This window comes from Leuciscus leuciscus, assembly GCF_965113295.1.
Source record: "Leuciscus leuciscus genome assembly, chromosome: 15".
NCBI classification, from domain to species: domain Eukaryota; kingdom Metazoa; phylum Chordata; class Actinopteri; order Cypriniformes; family Leuciscidae; genus Leuciscus; species Leuciscus leuciscus.
In genome coordinates, this window is record NC_138739.1 from 32920246 (window position 1) to 32939270 (window position 19025).

Consider the following 19025-nt stretch of genomic DNA (forward strand, 5'->3'; position numbering starts at 1 on the left):
CCACAAGTAGGCTAGTTTATATTTTCCACAATTATCTCATAAAAATAAGGTGCTTTTTCACCTCATGATGAATTTCTGTGTCAAATGTATACAAGTGTGTTTAGTGTTTTGCAAATCACTGTGTGTAATGTTTTGCAAAAAGTGTGAAGCTGACCATGTGCTTACAATCGTGCAAATCTAGGCCGGTGTTTTGCTCCGTGAGTGTAAGGTTTTGCTAATTGTGGGAAAGTTTTAATTTTAGTGTGTAAGCAATTAAAAAAAACGGTAACTAAATATGTATGTGAGTGAACAGCAAATAAAACAAAACCTTGTGACTATAGGCTTGTTTGAGATGAGCAAAATCTGCGCAGAAGCGATCATCGGTGATCAGCGCGAGATGCATGCCGGTTAGAAATGTGTCCGAGTGCGGTCCACCTTGCTCTGATGTCATGCTGACGTATGTCAAAAGTCTCTCGCGAGCGCAAGGCGCACGTGTCGGATTCTGCAGTCGAGCGCAGTTGCTCTCCACTGACTGCGCTGATCAAAAGCACGATGGGAAACGACTTGCTGACGACACAGCTTAATGTTCATTGGTTTAAACAACTGTGATGTATTGTTCTCTTTTAAAATGTTTGATTTTAAAACTCTAATATCATGTTTTATGTGTATATCTGTTATGTGTGAATATTCCCAAACTATCTGACAGTGCGATCTCTTTGGGTTATGCAATTTAATTTTTATAAAAAAAATAAAAACACATGTCTGTATTAAAGAAAAAAATATTGATAAACATGTATTTGGAATGGAATTAAATAACAAGTACTTTGGGTGTCTTGTTCATTTTATTTATTTTCATAGCCTATAAAAGCAACTTGAATTAAATCCAGTTTATTAGCAACACTGTGCACGAGCGTGAATCCCGCGATATCCATCTTTGATCTCACAGGTGTCAGATCCACTACGAGAAGAGAGATCTGTCCGGCCTGCCTGCGCTTTTTTCACTCCTCCTCTCACTGCAGCCGCCTACTCTCGCGTACATTTCAGGCGAGGCAAGGCGCATCTCAAACAAGCCTACTGTGATAGTTTATTATAATATGTAAATCATATATTTTATTATTCATATAAGTAATATGTAAATTATTGCAGCAAATTGCAACTAATAAGAACTGGAAATAGCGCTGCAGATGTTTGGCATCCAATCAGAAAAACCAGGCAGCAGCACTGACTCCGCCCCAGTGAGCGGCGCTGACTCCGCCCCCCTGTGAGCAACGCAAATCGGAAAAACGGAGATAGAATACAGAGAGGAGAAAGAGTGATTTAGAGAATTAATTGTGATAAGTCACGTGACGAGTGAAGGAAATAGATGGCGAGCCACCCGTAAACAAACCGAACTTGGATCTACTTTTCTCATTTTCCATCGGATTTGCATCATTCCTGTAGTTCGTTCATCTGTAAGAGTTCTTCTCTTTTGAACTTAATGAATGAATGAATGAATGAGGCATTTATATAGCGCTTTCATATGTACTACTGTACACCCAAAGCGCTTTACAATCATATCAGGGGATCTCTCCTCAACCACCACCAGTGTGCAGCATCCACTTGGATGATGCGACGGCAGCCACAGTACAACGGCTCCAGTGCGCTCACCACACACCAGCTATAGGTGGAGAGAGGAGAGAGAGTGATGGAGCCAATTCAATGGAAGGGGATTATTAGGAGGCCATGATTGGTAAGGGCCAATGGGTGGAATGTGGCCAGGACACCGGGGTTACACCCCTACTCTTTACGAGAAGTGCCATGGGATTTTTAATGACCACAGAGAGTCAGGACCTCGGTTTTACGTCTCATCCGAAGGACGGTGCTCTCTGACAGTATAGTGTCCCCGTCACTACACTGGGGCGTTAGGACCCACACAGACCACAGGGTGAGCACCCCCTACTGGCCTCACTAACACCTCTTCCAGCAGCAACCTGTTTTTCCCCAGGAGGTCTCCCATCCAGGTACTAACCAGGCTCAGCCCTGCTTAGCTTCAGTGGGCAACCAGTCTTGGGCTACAGGGTGACATGGCTGCTGGCCATAAAGGTCCCATATTGTCAAAAATGAAATTTCCTGGCTTTTTTCATGATAGCAGAGGTCTAGGGGCTATGTAACTAACATATAAGTTTCAAAACAGTCAATCCACAGACAAATGCACACAGCCATCAGGGCTGGACTGGGACAAACAATCGGCCCTGACATTTTGGCCCAGACTGGCCCACTATGATCATAAACACCACCCATCTTTGGATGCCCTTGAATATATATACCAACTCCTATTCCTTAAAACCACTAATGCCATGTAACGAGTGAGTAAGAATGAGTGAGAGTTAAAGGACAATTCCGGTATTTAACACTTTGAGTCTATTTTGTAGTTTGTTTTGGATGAACTAGAGTGGTGAAATTTTGACAATGGTTCCTGTCTCGACTTTTTGACTATTTTAGAATTGCCCATGACCGCTTTAGAATGGGAGTCTATGGCCATGCACAAACATGTCCTTAAAACAACCCTTAACGTTCGTTTTCAGAACTGTTCAACTCACCGAGTGGTTAGTGGTGTTCGTTGATGATTAAAAACAAATATATCGGCGCAATGTATGATTTCAATCCGTTTATTTTTCTATAGTGGAACTATTTTTTCAGATACCTAACAACCGCGTATAAACTTCCGCTCTTCGGCAACTTCCGTTGCTCTGCTCACGCTAGCCTTCTGAGAGACAGAGGGTGCTTCTCATTTCTTATTTGGCCCTGTCCCAAATGGCGCACTTCATGCGGACTTTCGGTCTCGTGGACTTGAATTGCGCGTGCTCGCTGAGTTTACGAGTCCGTAGGCCGTCCCATTCAGCATTTTACCGCTCTGAAGTGTGCTCAGCAGCGCCCCCTTTGTACCCTTGAAGCGGTCTTCCTCGAAGCCCGCATAGAAGCAGGCTCCACGCACTTTAACTACCCAGGAATCCTTGCGAAAGGCCAATCAGACAACAGATGGGAGGAGATTTCACTCACGGATAATTGTTGACATGGCTGAGAAGAAAATATTACTGTTTTTATGACCTAAATGTACATTTGACCAGTTGTTACCTACAGTTAATACAAACATTATGGTCATCGAGCAGTGGTTGATGTCTCAAACATAATAATAGCGCGTTTAATAATACGATCGCATTATGATTCATTAAATAAATAGAACCGAATGGCAGGGCTTTACTGAGTCATATGTAAACATAGTATGAATATTGAAACCTGTAAATTGAAAAAAATATGTTTTAAAATCGTAATCTTAGTTCAAATGGAACATTATGTATTATTATGTACAACTGTATACATCATTTAAATAAGCTTGATTTATCTATTGTCTAATGCCCAGGTGGCATGCACAATATCAAAATATAGAACTGTAACATTAGGCTGTGTAGTGGACATGCAGATAAGACGTTGGAGCGCAAAAATGTGATTTCTCCAGTCCAACAACAACCAGACCGTTATTTCCGGCATGCCGATCGAGTCTGTCCCAAAAATACCTCTCAATGCGCCCTCGTGGACTCGCGCCAAGGGCCCTATAGGTCTGCACTACATGACGTCACCAAAGTGTGGACTCTGAGGAAGTCCACAAGTCCGGAGTGTGCCATTTGGGACAGGGCCTGAGTGCATCCTCATTTCCTTTCGTCGCTTCCTTTCCTCTCGTCTCAGCTCCGCCCCCTGTAGGATGCGAGGGAAGGCTGCAAGGAAAAGACACGAGGACGGAGGAATCGAATGTAACTTTTTTTAAAACATTGGAATACTTGATCACTCAAGCGTCACTTCATCGCGTCACCAGCAGCGCTCAAAGGATCTGCCCTTATGTTGTTGAAGTTTGTTTATTTAAGAAATTCATAATAAATAATAGTAAAGCAAGATACCCTGTTGAAATATGTGAGATGTGTGGTTTATATAAACTGCAAAGGTAAAGTATAAATTAAAATGATTGTGACCGATGTGAAGGGGGAGGAGAATTTAGACGTGCATCACGTTTAAGTCGATAAAACTCTTCCGCATAGGATACACCTGTGTATCCTCGCTCATGAGTCATGACTCCTCAGGAAGCCTCCTAACTCCTCGATCCTCGACTCCTCGCGGTGCAATTAGAGAATTGAGATGTCCTTCAAGATGGCTGAGCTCGATCGGTTTCCGGGTCATAGGATGGAGGACGGAGGAGAGAGGAGACGAGGAGGGATATTGAAAAGCACCAGAGAACCGAGCGAAAAGACTACAACCAAATGTAAAAAGGCCCCTTTCCATTCCCGGTAGCGCAGTAATATCAACGAGCAATGAGTCCTCCAACGGAAATCAATGGGATTTTACAAAATGCCAAATAAAACACGACAGAAACTGTATTTCGCTACGCTACTTGTTTTGGAACATCAACGAACACCACTAACCACTCGGTGAGTTGCACAGTTTTGAAAACGAACGTTAAGGGTTGTTTTAAGGGCATGTTTGTGCATGGTCATAGACTCCCATTCTAAAGCGGTCATGGGCAATTCTAAAATAGTCAAAAAGTCGAGACAGGAACCATTGTAAAAATGTCTTTGTCCACCACTCTAGTTCATCCAAAACAAACTACAAAATAGACTCAAAGTGTTAAATACCGGAATTGTCCTTTAACAATTTTAAAACAAAACATGATTATACAACACACACACACACACACACACACACACACACACACACACACACACACACACACACACACACACACACACACACACACACACACACACACACAGATAGAGATTATATCACACAGTGTCCAAGTGCATAATTTGATAAATTCATGACATACATCACTTTAATCTATAAAACCTATTTAGTTTAAATTCATTTTTAGTACATTTAAATAATACATATTTTACGTTTTGTTATCTTAAACCCCCAAAAATGTCCGCACAAATGAACAGTCTAAAAAACTATTTAAAATGGTATGACAAATTAAAAACTAAATTCTATGGCATCATTTGAACCTTGCATATAAACAAATTGTATAAATTTCAGTAGTTTTAAAGCTGTTGAGATACAGTAACTGAAAAACTTTTGCCCATAAATTTGCATGTCAGGGTGGCACAACTGCAAACATGGTTATTTTATTATGGTAATTACAGTATAGGGGAGCGAGGGGCACAACCTAACGTGGGGCTAATTGTAACACGCTTGTTTTAAATACTTCCGCACATGCTTGGATGACGAAACTTTGTGTATTTACTAGTTGCCATATCAACACTATAAAAAAAAAAAATCCGCCAAAATGTTTTTTTTTGTTAGCAAAAGTAATTGCTATTATATTCTATACTTTTATTAATTTTATTGAGAAAACGTGAGAAAAAGGTGAATAAAGACTGAGAGTCAATGTTCAGAAATTACTAATTATTTATTTGTTTTTGAACTATGTTGTATAGCTGTGTTTTCATGTGTTCGTAGTCAAAACTCAAAAATGAGTTTATATTTAATTATAAAAAATTGCCATTATTTTATATGAAAAAGTTTTTTAATTGTATTTTATTTAAAAATATTTTTTTTTTTTTTTTTTTTTTTTTTTTTATTAGATCAGATAACATTTTCAGCTGTCATATGTTATGTTACAATGTGCCCCACACATGTTACAATGGGGTACCTATGGGGCATGTTGTCACATTTCACTTCCATTCTTTCGGGGTATATCAAGAAAAAAGTATATACTGTATTAATAAAACAAAAACACATAATTGTACTAGGCATGTGGGAAATTAATGTGGGAAAAAATAAATACCTGAACCATAAGTAGATTTACACAAATTGAGAAAGTCAAAAAGCGTTACTTTGTGCCCCGCTCTCCCCTACATGATCATTTATCATCCAGAGGAACCTTAATAATGAGTGAAAAGGTTTAATACTGGTGTTACAAAGGGCCTTGTATTTAGCACTTCAGGTAATAGATTTATATTAGTAGGGTTTTCAATGACTATGGACGGTTAACGCCCCCTTGTGGAATAACGGAGTAATTGGAATATGCTGGAAAGTGTGTTTGTTGTTATGAATCCGTAGACGAGTGTGGACTGCAGGGGCTCGTTCTTCGTACGTCGCTAACTCAGTTAGCTGGATTTGATTGTTGACGATTTGGCATGATCTTGGATTGTTTGGTTCTTCGACGCTCATCCTGGACTTGCTGTCATAGCAACAGGTGCGCAAACTTGAACCTGCTCGGGAGCTTATTTCATGTAAACAGGATTAGATCCCGGCTTCATAAGCGGAGCTGATACGGGAAGTCCAGCGCAGCGCGATAGTGCACTTTCTGAGATTGACATTTTTTTCTCGTGACTCGTGAGATTGTCGTTTACATTATTAATTTGTTGGAAACGCACATTATTTTCGACTTGTCGGAGTCGGGCTTTAACTACAGCACAAACTGTTTGCATTGCCCTATGATTATTTGCGAGTGGCTCTTTCCTTTACACTATTGGAGCAGAGAACTTGATGGAAAGTGCTGTCTGTCGTGTCATTCGGAGTTTACCTGGCGCTTTTAGGTTTAAAAAACAGTTTTAGGTTTTTAAGACCCAATGCTGTAAAGCAGTTTTTTTAAAGCAGTTTTTTTTTTTTTTTTTTGCCTATCATTTTTTATGAAGATCATGCATTCATGACCATGCCGATTACAGTATGTCACTCAGGCTTCACTAACGTGATTGGTACCATAGACTATAGGCTTCCATAGACTGCCATCAAGGCCTCAATGAAGGGGATTATGTGAACAGAAAGGGGGTTCACAATGTAAATGTGCAGCCCAGTTACTATTGGGAGTCTTAATATTCCAGATTAATAATATTATATCAAATAAAAAAAGTCAGTTGACTAAAATCTTCCATATCACAAATGTGAAAGCAAAATGGCCAGGATCTGTGCATGACTTAAGAATTTTCAGAGATTCACATTTATGCACATTATTTGAAAGTGGTAAGAAAAGTTCCACAATTAAATATCAAGCTCACTGTATTACATACACTTATGCTGATCCTAACAGAACTGCATTTCTTCATAGGTGATTATGACATGTTCCTGCAGACAGGTGTTTTATGACCCCATTCCCTGACCCAAACCAGTTACAATGCAGTAGCCAGGACAAGGGCACACAATGAAATGAACTTTGGCTAACTAAAGGGAAGATTTCAGTGTCTGATAAGTCTGAGGTTTGCACACCTGACAGGGCCTGTGACATTGCTGCATGTGCCATATTACACAACATTGCCCAAAAAAAAAAAAAAAAAAAAAATTTCATTATAATATAATGAAAAGTTTAATAAAAGACCAATATACTTAGTTCCTTGAGTTTTATTTCAATTGTTCTTTGTAAAGAAAATCCAGTGGTCAAGTGCCTGCAACAAGAGATATTAGACACATGCCTCATGCAACAAATAAAAAGGAAAAGTTGTCTATACACTGCCCACCTGTAGGCCTATGTCTCCTCTGTCTGTGCAGACTCTTCTGTAGGCCTTTCTGTAGATGTGGAATCCTGCAACTTATTGCTGCCATAAAGCATACAAGTATAAATTAAGTAAAGTTATTTATGCACTTGCAGGTAGGCTAGTTCCTCCATATGACAGTTATCTGAGAGGGTTTATTCACTGTCCAGTGAAATGGAAACAAATGGACATTACAAAGTCTTATACTTTCTTTCCTTTGGAAAGTTATAAAAAAAATGTCCACTTACTGCACATATTTCAGCCACCACTTTCTTGGGAACAGATACAAGTGTTGGTGTATTATGTAAAAGTGCACAAAAGAGGAAAACACAATGTCATTATATGAACTACACTCTGGAAAAATATTTTTACATTAACATAAGTTTATTAGTTTTCACTTTCACAAGTCAAAGCAATTCATCATTACTCAAGATTTAACAGTTGAAATGACTATACAGCCTTAATTTAATGCAGCAAAAATTATTTTACAGTGTAGGCTACTAAGATCTTTTCTTCTTTTTTTTTTTTTGCTCAGCCTTTTTCTTGGTTGCTTTTATAAACAGCCAACCATTTATTTAACAGTGTCTTTTATAAAAGAGACTATAATATAACAAAAAAATTACCATTATGTAGAATATTTTTGTTCTTCACTTTTGTTTGTTCCCATGTTCTAGTGTGGTGACTCTGACATTACAATGAACAAAGTAATTATGCAATTATTCAAATACAAAAATATAGGCTAATAAGTGATAAAAAAACATCTAACATGGCCACTTCTAACGGATTTAAATTGTCTGCTACTTTTTGCCAGCCCTCTCTCCTGGCTTTTGCAGACTTTGAGGTGTTCCCTGGCGTTTTGCATTAAAACATAAAAATTCCGAATAAACTTCGACTATTAGTTCTTGCTCTGCTGCGGAGAAAAACTGAGCGCGCTCTTTGGCCACGCTGAACAGCCAATAGCAGCGTTGCTGATCAATGTTTCTACTATCGATACATGTACCCTTTTAACCCAGCGCATGAACGCGCAATTATCTCAGATAACTCAATCCAGCGATACTAATCCTATCCGGCAAGTGTGTTCGAAGAACCGAGTTAGCCAGATCATGATTAGCACGATGATATTATCTTGGATGTGTCATTTGATCTCGGATGTAATAAGCAACGTACGAAGAACGAGCCCCAGAGCTCACAAGAGTTTGCCTCATTTCAGAAAGTGGTGTTATTAATCGTGTTCGTGTGCATGCATCTAAAAGTAAGTTTCTATGTTTATGGATCTTGTTTCATTTGTGGTTTATGGGTTATCAACATAATTCTGTTTGTTTGGTTAAATAGGCCTAATTAAAGTCATCTATGGCCGATCGATCTGCATATTATCTCATTGCATGTTAATAATTGTTTACACAGTACGTTCTTGTTTATATCAAGCATTATTGATAGCCTTTCATTGGGTATATTTATATTGTTTGTTGATTTGTCGAGTATGCTAAGTGGTTCGTCATTAAAGGGATAGTTCACTTTGAAATTAATTTTTGGTATGTTTTAGCTTACCTCAAGGGCATCCAAGATGTAGGTGTCTTTTTTTCCGCAGTAGTTTCAATTTTGATATTTTTAGGTCAAACCGTTCTTGTCTGTCAGTCATATAATGCAGGTCGATGGTCATTATCTCAAAACACAAGCACAGAGTCCAAATTAAAACAATTCCCCATCGTCCAAATTAAACAATTCCCCATCGTAAGTACACATTGATGGCCTAAGATACGAAACGAGCGGTTTGTGTGAGAAAACGAACAGTATTTATATCGTTTTTACCTCTTATACGCAGCCATGTCGAAGTGATCTGATCTGACGTGTGCGCAGACTGGTGCATAGATATATACACGATGTCGCCTTAAAGACATTCGTTCCAATGAACTGCCGTAGACAAGGCGACATCTAGTGTGTATATATCTATGCACCAGTCTGCGCACGTACGTCAGATCAGAACATTTGGACGCGGCTGTGTTCAAGAGGTAAAAACGATATAAATACTGTTCGTTTTCTCACACAAACCGCTCGTTTCGTGTCTTAGGCCATCAATGTGTACCAACCCATTCTCACTCCCAGGGCGTCAAAAACTGAAGCATGGTCAAGTGCCTTCCGCGTCACAAAGGAGACGTCGAAGGTACCCCTAGGCGTCACTTCATTGACGAACAAGGAACTCCATTGATTTCAACGGGTACCCCTAGGCGTCACTTTATTGACGAACAAGGAACTCCATTGATTTCAACGGTTTGCCTTAAGCGTCAGATTAAGACGCAAAAGGCAAATTAGCCTACGTCATCGAAATTTTCTAAAGCTCTGGTAAGAAATAAGGCCTAATAAATTTATGTTTTTTATAGCTAAGTTTGTATAGCTACATAAATGTATTTAATGTCCATAAATCCGCTTTTTAATATTATCTGTAGAAGACTTTTATCTGGGCTAGGCTACCTCCAGCAACTCCAAAGATTTAAAATCCATAACGCATGTGTGTATACATGTATACATACATATACACACATGTACGCAATGTGCATAAAATGTACGAAAAAATATAAAAATACAAATAAATAAATGAATGAATGAATTAATTAATTAATTAATAATAATAAGGATACAGTAGGCCTAAACAATCATTTAATTATGCATTATAAAAACGCATATATATATATATATATATATATATATATATATATATATATATATATATATAGTATACAGTAGGCCTAAACAATCATTTAATTATGCATTATAAAAACGCATATATATATATATGCGTTTTTATAATGCATAATTAAATGATTGTTTAGGCCTACTGTATACTTCTGGCCTGTTTCTTATTGTAAAAAAAAAAAAGAAAAAAAAAAATTAAAACACACACACATTTATATTTATAGATTTGAGATCTTTAGGCTATTTTTACATTTGATGCCAGGGACATTAATAAATTAATTATCAGCTCGCTATTAATGTTATCTGTAGAATCTGCGATATTACGTGCTTTTACTGTTGTGGTTCTTATGTTGGCCAATCAAAACATAACAAACTCTTACACATATTCAACCGGGTATTTTTATGGAGTAATTGTTGGTTTATAATTAATAAATGTAAAACATTGTAATATATATATATATATATATATATATATATATATATATATATATAATAAAAGCAATGCCACCAATTAAGTTTTTTTTTTTTTTTTGGCATCCTGTTCTCGCGGTAAGTCCTGTCGCGCTTTCAACGCTATATCTCGTCTTTGCACGGTAGGTTCTTCTGGTGTTCTGGTACATAATTTAGATAAAGAATTTTTCTTGGAATCATTGTACTTTTTTGTGCATCATGTTCACACGTCTATCAGGGTTGTTATATATATATATATTTCATTCATTTTATTTTATTTTATTTTTTATTAAGAATAAAAGCCATACCTAAAACCTATTGACGGGTGCTAACGATACCTGATGATATGCTGCTAGTGGCCTACGTCCATTAGCATGTTAGCTAATACTTTATAATTTGGGGTTTATCAGATACTTTATGACCTGGGATTTGTGTTAGACTGCCATAATAGACTAATTAAATAATGGATGGTTTACTTTTTATTATTTACATAGAAAATCGACTTGGTCTATGTCCATGCACAGATTTCACAGATATAATTTCTACAAGTGTATGTATATGTACATTTGTTATACAGAATATGAGACTTATATGTGCTTATATGGTATTTGCATTAATACACATACTGTAATGATAAGTCAAAAAAAAAACTAGTTTGAATGAATTTTCATTTAAAGTATTTATTTTGCATACATTCTGTCATGCATTCAAATAAATATGATCTAATTATTATCTAATTTTCTGTTCACACCACTACACCTTCTGCTATACAGTATACTGTAGTTTCCAAACAGAAAACTCAGGTAGAAAACTCCAATTGTAGCAGTTGCCTGCACTTGCTTTGTATGCACTGTATTTATTTTTTATTTTTATTTTTAGATCAAAATGACAAAGCCAAAAAAGACACCATGTCCCCACTGCCAGGCACTCAACAATGCCAGCTCCAAAACATGTAAAACATGTTTTGCTAGTTTAACCCTCAGACAGAGAGTCAAAAACAAGCAAAAGTATATCGAAGAGAGTGCATGGATGTCCAGCACAAAAAAACACAGAAATGCTGCTCGTGTGGTGGATTCTGCCCGCATTGCTGTAAGTCTTGTTCTGCAAATGTAGTATCAGTATATATTCTGTTCATAGTAGCCTATATAGATACTGTCCTGTACTGAAATGAATGAGGTAAATACAAAATTATACAGATAACATATTATTCACTGGGTATAGGTGAAGTATTCTCATATTTATAATTCTTATATCAATATAATATAAGCATACGTATATATAACTATGAATTATTAAATAGTAAAAATCTGTTATTTTAAAAAGTAATGTTATATATATATATATATATATATATATATATATACAGTGCTATGCATAAGTTTAGACGCCCATACTAAAGTTGACTAAAAAGAGGAATAAAAAATCATCTTTTGAAAAACTGAACTTAATGCCTTAATTAAAAAAATGAGGAAAAATCCAACCTTTAAGGACACCAATTTTCTTTGTGAATGAATAATGTATCGTAAATAAATAAATGTTCTTCCTTAAAATACAGGGTGCATAAGTTTGGACACCCCTATGTTAAATTCCCAACTGAGGCAGGCAGATTTTTATTTTTAAGTATTTCTTTTATTTATTTTTTAGGATACTGTGCATCCTGATAAAGTTCCCTTGGCCTTTGGAATTAAAATAGCCCCACATCATGTGATGGTGTGGGGCTATTTTAATTCCAAAGGCCAAGGGAACTTTATCAGGATGCATAGTATCCTGGATCCATGAAGTAACTGGCCTTTAAAAATAAAAATCTGCCTGCCTCTATGGGAATTTAACATAGGGGTGTCCAAACTTATGCACCCTGTATTTTAAGGAAGAACATTTATTTATTTACAATACATTATTCATTCACAAAGAAAATTGGTGTCCTTAAAGGTTGGATTTTTCCTATTTTTTTAAATTAAGGCATTAAGTTCAATTTCCAAAAGATTATTTTTTTATTCCACTTTTTAGTAAACTTTAGCATGGGTGTCTAAACTTATGCATAGCACTGTATAAATATATATATATATGTATATATATATATATATATAACTGTATATATATATATATATATATATAATTATGATCATATTTTGTTACATTTCTATAGCGCTTTTCTGGGTATATATATATATAATTTTTAAAATAACAGATTTTTACTAATTATATATATGTTTAATTATATATATATATATATATATATATATATATATATATATATATATATATATATATATATTCTTACTTGTAGCAACTCATAATGGTAATAAAATGCTTATACTGTAATCACTTTCTCAAAACGTAAAAAAATACTGAGCTCATAATGTAATAACAATTTTTACATTTTGAGAAATGTATTACATTAGAAACTTGCACAACATATCATATTTTCATTACTGTAATAGCTTTTAAAATGGAATTCCAATGTTTTTTGTTAAATTACTATATATGTAATATTAATTGCATGAATATTTAAATGTTGCATTTTGCAGGTAGTTTAAAGGGATACTCCACTTTTTTGGAAATAGGTTCATTTTACAACTCCCCAGAGTTAAACAGTTGAGTTTTATCATTTTGGAATCCATTCAGCCAATCTCCGGGTCTGGCGGTACCACTTTTAGCATAGCTTAGCATAATGAATTGAACCGGACAAGACCATCACAACTTTTCATTTTCCGACGGTTTTAGAACACGATGTAACTACAGAAGAGTCAAGTGTTAAATAGGAAAAATATCAAAACTCTTTGGTCATTTTTTTGAGAGAGATGCTAATGGTCTTGTCCGGTTCAATTCATTATGCTAAGCTATGCTAAAAGTGGTACTGCCAGACCCGGAGATCGGCTGAATGGATTTGAAAACGGTAAAACTCAACTGTTTAAGTCTGGGGGAGTTGTAAAATGAGCCTATACCAAAAAAAGTGGAGTATCCCTTTAAGACTGGATTTAGATTTTTTTTTTTTTTATGTATTGTAAGGGAATACTAATATTTTTATGTTTTAAAAGCTATTACATTAATGAAATATGATATGTTTTGGTAAGTTTCTATTGTAATACATTTCTCAAAATGTAAAAATTGTTATTACATTATGAGCTCAGTATTTTATTATATTTTGAGAAAATCATTACATCATGAACATTTCACTAATAATGTAATACTTATTTCATTATGTGCAGTTTTTACATTATGTGCAGTTATTACATTATGAGTTGCTACATTTCTCAATTAAACATTTAGACAAGTCCCTGCTTACCATTATGAATATACCGATACTTATTGACTGTCTGTGCATTTGTTTTACAGGTTAAGAAATTGGAGGTACTTGGCTATAAGCCAATTCTCTTCATTTCTAAAGAGAAAAGAAATGGGTTTGTGGCTGAAGTCATCACTTCAATGGGTCCATTTGCAGTTGGACCACTTCAAACCATCTTTGAAAGGATGACTAGTCTTTATGAAATTTGTATTAAAAGTAAGTATTTCGTATGATCTACACATGCAATTTTCAAAGAAATATTTTCAAATTTTCTTTCAAAAATCTCTCATAGATTACATGAGGCTTCAAAACCAAACCAGTACTGCTGAAACTGTCTGCCAGCACCCGACTTCCGCCCTTTCTCCTCCATCTTCTTCCTCCAGCCTTCCTCCTTCTTCCTCCTCTTTTGACACCCTTCCTCCTCCTCCATCTTCTTCCTCCAGCCTTCCTCCTTCTTCCTCCTCTTTTGACACCCTTCCTCCTCCTCCATCTTCTTCCTCCAGCCTTCCTCCTTCTTCCTCCTCTTTTGACACCCTTCCTCTTCCTCCATCTTCTTCCTCCAGCGTTCCTCCTTCTTCCTCCTCTTTTGACACCCTTCCTCCTCCTCCATCTTCTTCTTCCAGCCTTCCTCCTTCTTCCTCCCCTTTCTACACCCTTCCTCCTCCATCTTCTTCCTCCAGCCTTCCTCCTCCTCCATCTTCTTCCTCCAGCCTTCCTCCTCCTCCATCTTCTTCCTCCAGCCTTCCTCCTTCTTCCTCCCCTTTCTACACCCTTCCTCCTCCATCTTCTTCCTCCAGCCTTCCTCCTTCTTCCTCCCCTTTCTACACCCTTCCTCCTCCATCTTCTTCCTCCAGCCTTCCTCCTTCTTCCTCCCCTTTCTACACCCTTCCTCCTCCTCCATCTTCTTCCTCCAGCCTTCCTCCTTCTTCCTGCCCTTTCTACACCCTTCCTCCTCCTCCATCTTCTTTCAGCCTCCCTCCTTCTTCCTGTTCTTTGTACACCCTTCCTTCTCCTCCTCCTCCTCCTCCTTCATCTTCTCCCTCCAGCCTTCCTCCTTCTTCCTCGTCTTTTGATACCCTTCTTCCTTCTCCATCTTCGTCCTCCAACATTTTTCCTCCCACTTCCTCTTACATCACCCTTCTTCCTCCTCCATCTTCTTTCCCCACTCCTCCTCCTACACCATTTCCCCTCACCCCTACCTCCTCTTGCATCACCCCTACTTTCTATGATTCACATCTTCCATCTACAAACCCTTCTTTCCACTGCCAGAACAGTCATGCTGCCCCATCTAAGCCCAAAGATGCAGGTGATTTTTTTTTTCACTTCAGGCAAAAACATGCACAACATGCAATAAGTTTTATTTAAGCTTGAACATAGTTCTATTCCCAATTTTCGTGTGTGTGTGTGTGTGTGTGTGTGTGTGTGTGTGTGTGTGTGTGTGTGTGTGTGTGTTTTACAGACAATTCCTCCACAATAATTTCAAGGAAAGGAGCCAAACAAAGAAAATGGATGTATAAACAAGCAGGTATTGTGTATTTGCATTTTTAATGAAAACTGACTAAGTACAATGTAGAACACAAGTTTCTTATTTCAATATCATTTTTAAAAGGCTGTTTTTAAGTCGCAAAATATTGTTAAATTCCATAACTAATCATAGACAATAATGTCTATGAAGCTGAATATGTGTATGCAACTGATTGTGCATAAACTGCAATAATCCCCTTTAATGTTCAAACTTACTTCTTGATTGTTATACAGTGGTCAAATGCGTACAGGCGTCATACTATTCCTGTGTGTATGGTTGCTGTTTTAATTAAATGCTTTTAAATAACACCAAATGAGTTATAAACAAATTTCAAGTGTTCTATTAATGGAACTGTGGACGGGAGCAGGACGAGGTCGAGGGACGTGAGAGACCGGTGCGTCACGCATGTGCCGCTCATCAGTAATCACTCCACCGGTCTCGTGCCGTCCTCTCACGTCCCTCGACCTCGTCCTGCTTGCCACAGGAACTTATATTTAAGCCCTTGATTAAATTCTTAATCGAGACAAACGTGCTATGGAGGCTTGATGATAACATTAAATAATCTGCCATATTTAGCTTCCATAATGTGCACTATTACCAAACCACACAACCAATTCAAAGCAAATTGTACTTCAGATGGTCTAATTTCAGTTCATTTTTAGGGTTTCAGGTGGCCAGCCCATTGCAAGGATTTATGCATTCTATTTATTAAGAATTGCTTACCGAACTGTTAATATGTCATGAGTGTAAACATTTCCTGATTATATATTATATCCTTTTATATTTTTCTGTTGTAGAATGCCAAGTACATCCCAGATTAAAAACATTTCCATATGACAAGATCATAAGGAATAGGATGTCAAAGGAAGTAAGATTGAACTCATTTTGTAAATGTCTGTCAGAAATGTATTACTTAGTAAAACATTGAAACATAAGATTTTTTTTTTAAATAATGTACATTTATTTGAAATGAGAATGAATTTGTGGCCTAGTAAGGGCATGGTACAGGCACGTTTATTTGTATTTTTTATCTTTTTTAGCATGATATTGAATTTAATGTGTGTGTGTGTGTGTGTGTGTGTGTGTGTGTGTGTGTGTGTGTGTGTGTGTGTGTGTGTGTGTGTGTGTGTGTGTGTGTGTGTGTGTGTGTGTGTGTGTGTGTGTGTGTGTGTGTGTGTGTGTGTGTGTGTGTGTGTGTGTGTGTGTGTGTGTGGTTGTTGTTAATGTTTCTTAAAGGGTGTCAAAGAGGTCAAAGTGAGATGGAAGCCGTGTTCAGGATGGTATGTATCACATATAACCTGTTTAAGGGTGCACTATGGTAATTATACAAATGAGGTAAACCTTTTGTAAAAATCTAGGATATTTGTGTTTACATGTATTATAATAAACTTTTACTTATTCATTTTGATTGCCTAATACATCTTTCTTGCTTACATTTATGTATTTAAATGTCTTAACTGAATGCAAAAATATTTTTGCCCTTCAAAAAGTCAATCTTTTTTCAATAGTTACATGTCATAGCCTGTTCTGTAAATTTTTATATGATCTTTAATTTTTATTTTTACTGATTTGCAGTGGGATGAAATGGATGGACACCTGGGAGCCCTACAATCTTTTCTTCCAAGACTAAAATTTAGTTTAAAGTTTATGTACCTAAGTTACTGTTTTAGTTTGCTATTCTTGTTTTCTTATCTACATTTATTGCATGTAACTGTTTCTTTGCTGTTTTCTAATAAATCTAATAATCAATTGATTACTTTTCACTTTTTTACAAATCACTTTTATGGTAATTAATGTTGAATAAATGATCAAACATTGGTACTGTGAGTCCCCCCCCCCCATTTTTTCCCCCCATTTTGGAGTAATATTTTCAACTGGGTGTTACAAAGGCTGAACATTATTGAAACTGTACACGATCATCTGGTAAATGTTATTGAATTGATTAGTATTATTTATGGTAACTTGGGCAAAATGGCTGTTCTTGGTACCAATTAAGGTACTATGGCAAAAATAAACTATATATATATATATATATATATATATATATATATATATATATATATATATATTGGAAATAATTAACTAAAACAGTATATTTAACAATAAATAAATGAGTAACAATTAATGTTAACAGGCAAAAATACATTAAAACATTAGCATATAGCTACCCTTCAAATATTGTAATCAATTAAGTAAACATTTCTTTAAAACAGTCAAGAGAAAAAATAGTAATAAAATGTACAAATTGGCATGTCTAGAAGACAATATACTGAAGAGACTTCATGCACAGATCTATTTTGACATAACAGATTTTTTGTTGTTGTTTTTTGCCCTGCTCTTCACTGTCAATTCTCTTTAAAAAAAATAATAAGGCAGTGTGTACGTACAGCAGTAACAATACACCTTTTTTGTTACAATTGTTTTGTATTGAAGACAACATGTAGCGAACATGGCAGGGCATAAAATAGTACAATAAAAAAGTGTGGCATTATTGGTAACGGGATTAGAAAATTATATCATAATATTGAATTTGAATTTCGGATGAATTTACATATTTTTGTTTTATGTATTCAACATCTTGCCAGCAGTATTTCATAAATTAACTATATATTCGAGACGTCTCGAACGTGATTCCGAGGTGTCACACGTAAAAACCTCTGATTGGCCATTGCGGTGATGGGCACAACATATATGTCTGTGATTGGCTACAATGTTCAACGCTGTAAAAAAACACACACACACACTCACGGTGTGGTGAGGTAAGGTGCGGGAGCCAATGCCAGCATATTGGGCTTAATGAATGGAAACAACCCGAACGGATGGCTATTGCATGACAACAACACAGACAGACAAATAAACATTCACACTCTACATGGACAATTTAGTGTCTCCAGTGTCAAATGGTGGTACACCCATGGTGGTACACCCTGCTACATATTTTCTGTCAGATATGCTACGTTTTAAAAAAAAAAATTTCACTGTGTTATCGCAAATTTACATTCCAGCAGCTTTATCATGTTTTGATTTCAATCTTGCCACCTCTTACTCAATGGATAATTTCTTTTTAAATCTGAGTTTTCACTGTCTTTGAGGTTTCATTGGAATCCACAGGACCTGTTGAGGTCTTAAAGGGATACTCCACTTTAAAATGAAAATTCTGTCATCATATACTCACCCTCAAGTTGTTTCAAACCTGTATGAATTTCTTTCTTCTGCTGAACAGAAAGGAAGATATGTAGAAGAATATCAGTAACCAGACAGTTTCTGGTCTCATTGACTTCCATAGTAGGAAAAAAAATATACTATGGAAGTCAATGAGACCAGAAACCGTCTTGTTACTGATGCTCTTCTAAATATCTTCCTTTCTGTTCAGCAGAAGAAAGAAATTCATACAGGTTTGAAACAACATGAGGGTGAGTATATGATAACAGAATTTTCATTTTAAAGTGGAGTATCCCTTTAAAGCCAAATTAAAATAATTTTTTGTTACAAAGTATGTTTTGCTGTTATTATTACATCAGTAATACATTAAATTAACAATGGGGTGTAGCAATGTTGAGAGAAATTACTAATTTACAGAGATCCTAACCCTAAC

General features: G+C 36.3%; 2 protein-coding genes across 2 annotated transcripts in view; one reads left to right on the forward strand and one right to left on the reverse strand.

Annotated features, from left to right (window-relative positions):
* Positions 1-19025, reverse strand: part of b3galt10.1 (beta-1,3-galactosyltransferase 10, tandem duplicate 1) — a 65952-nt gene that overhangs the window by 17609 nt on the left and 29318 nt on the right. The window lies entirely within an intron of this gene.
* LOC309475504 (uncharacterized protein) lies at positions 6088-17175 on the forward strand. Its single transcript, XM_082138303.1, has 8 exons — positions 6088-8730; positions 11499-11708; positions 13956-14121; positions 14198-15211; positions 15365-15430; positions 16228-16298; positions 16667-16710; positions 17006-17175. Exons 1-8 carry the CDS (start codon positions 8719-8721, stop codon positions 17058-17060), a joined length of 1638 nt encoding a protein of 545 aa, XP_081994429.1. The 5' UTR covers positions 6088-8718; the 3' UTR covers positions 17061-17175.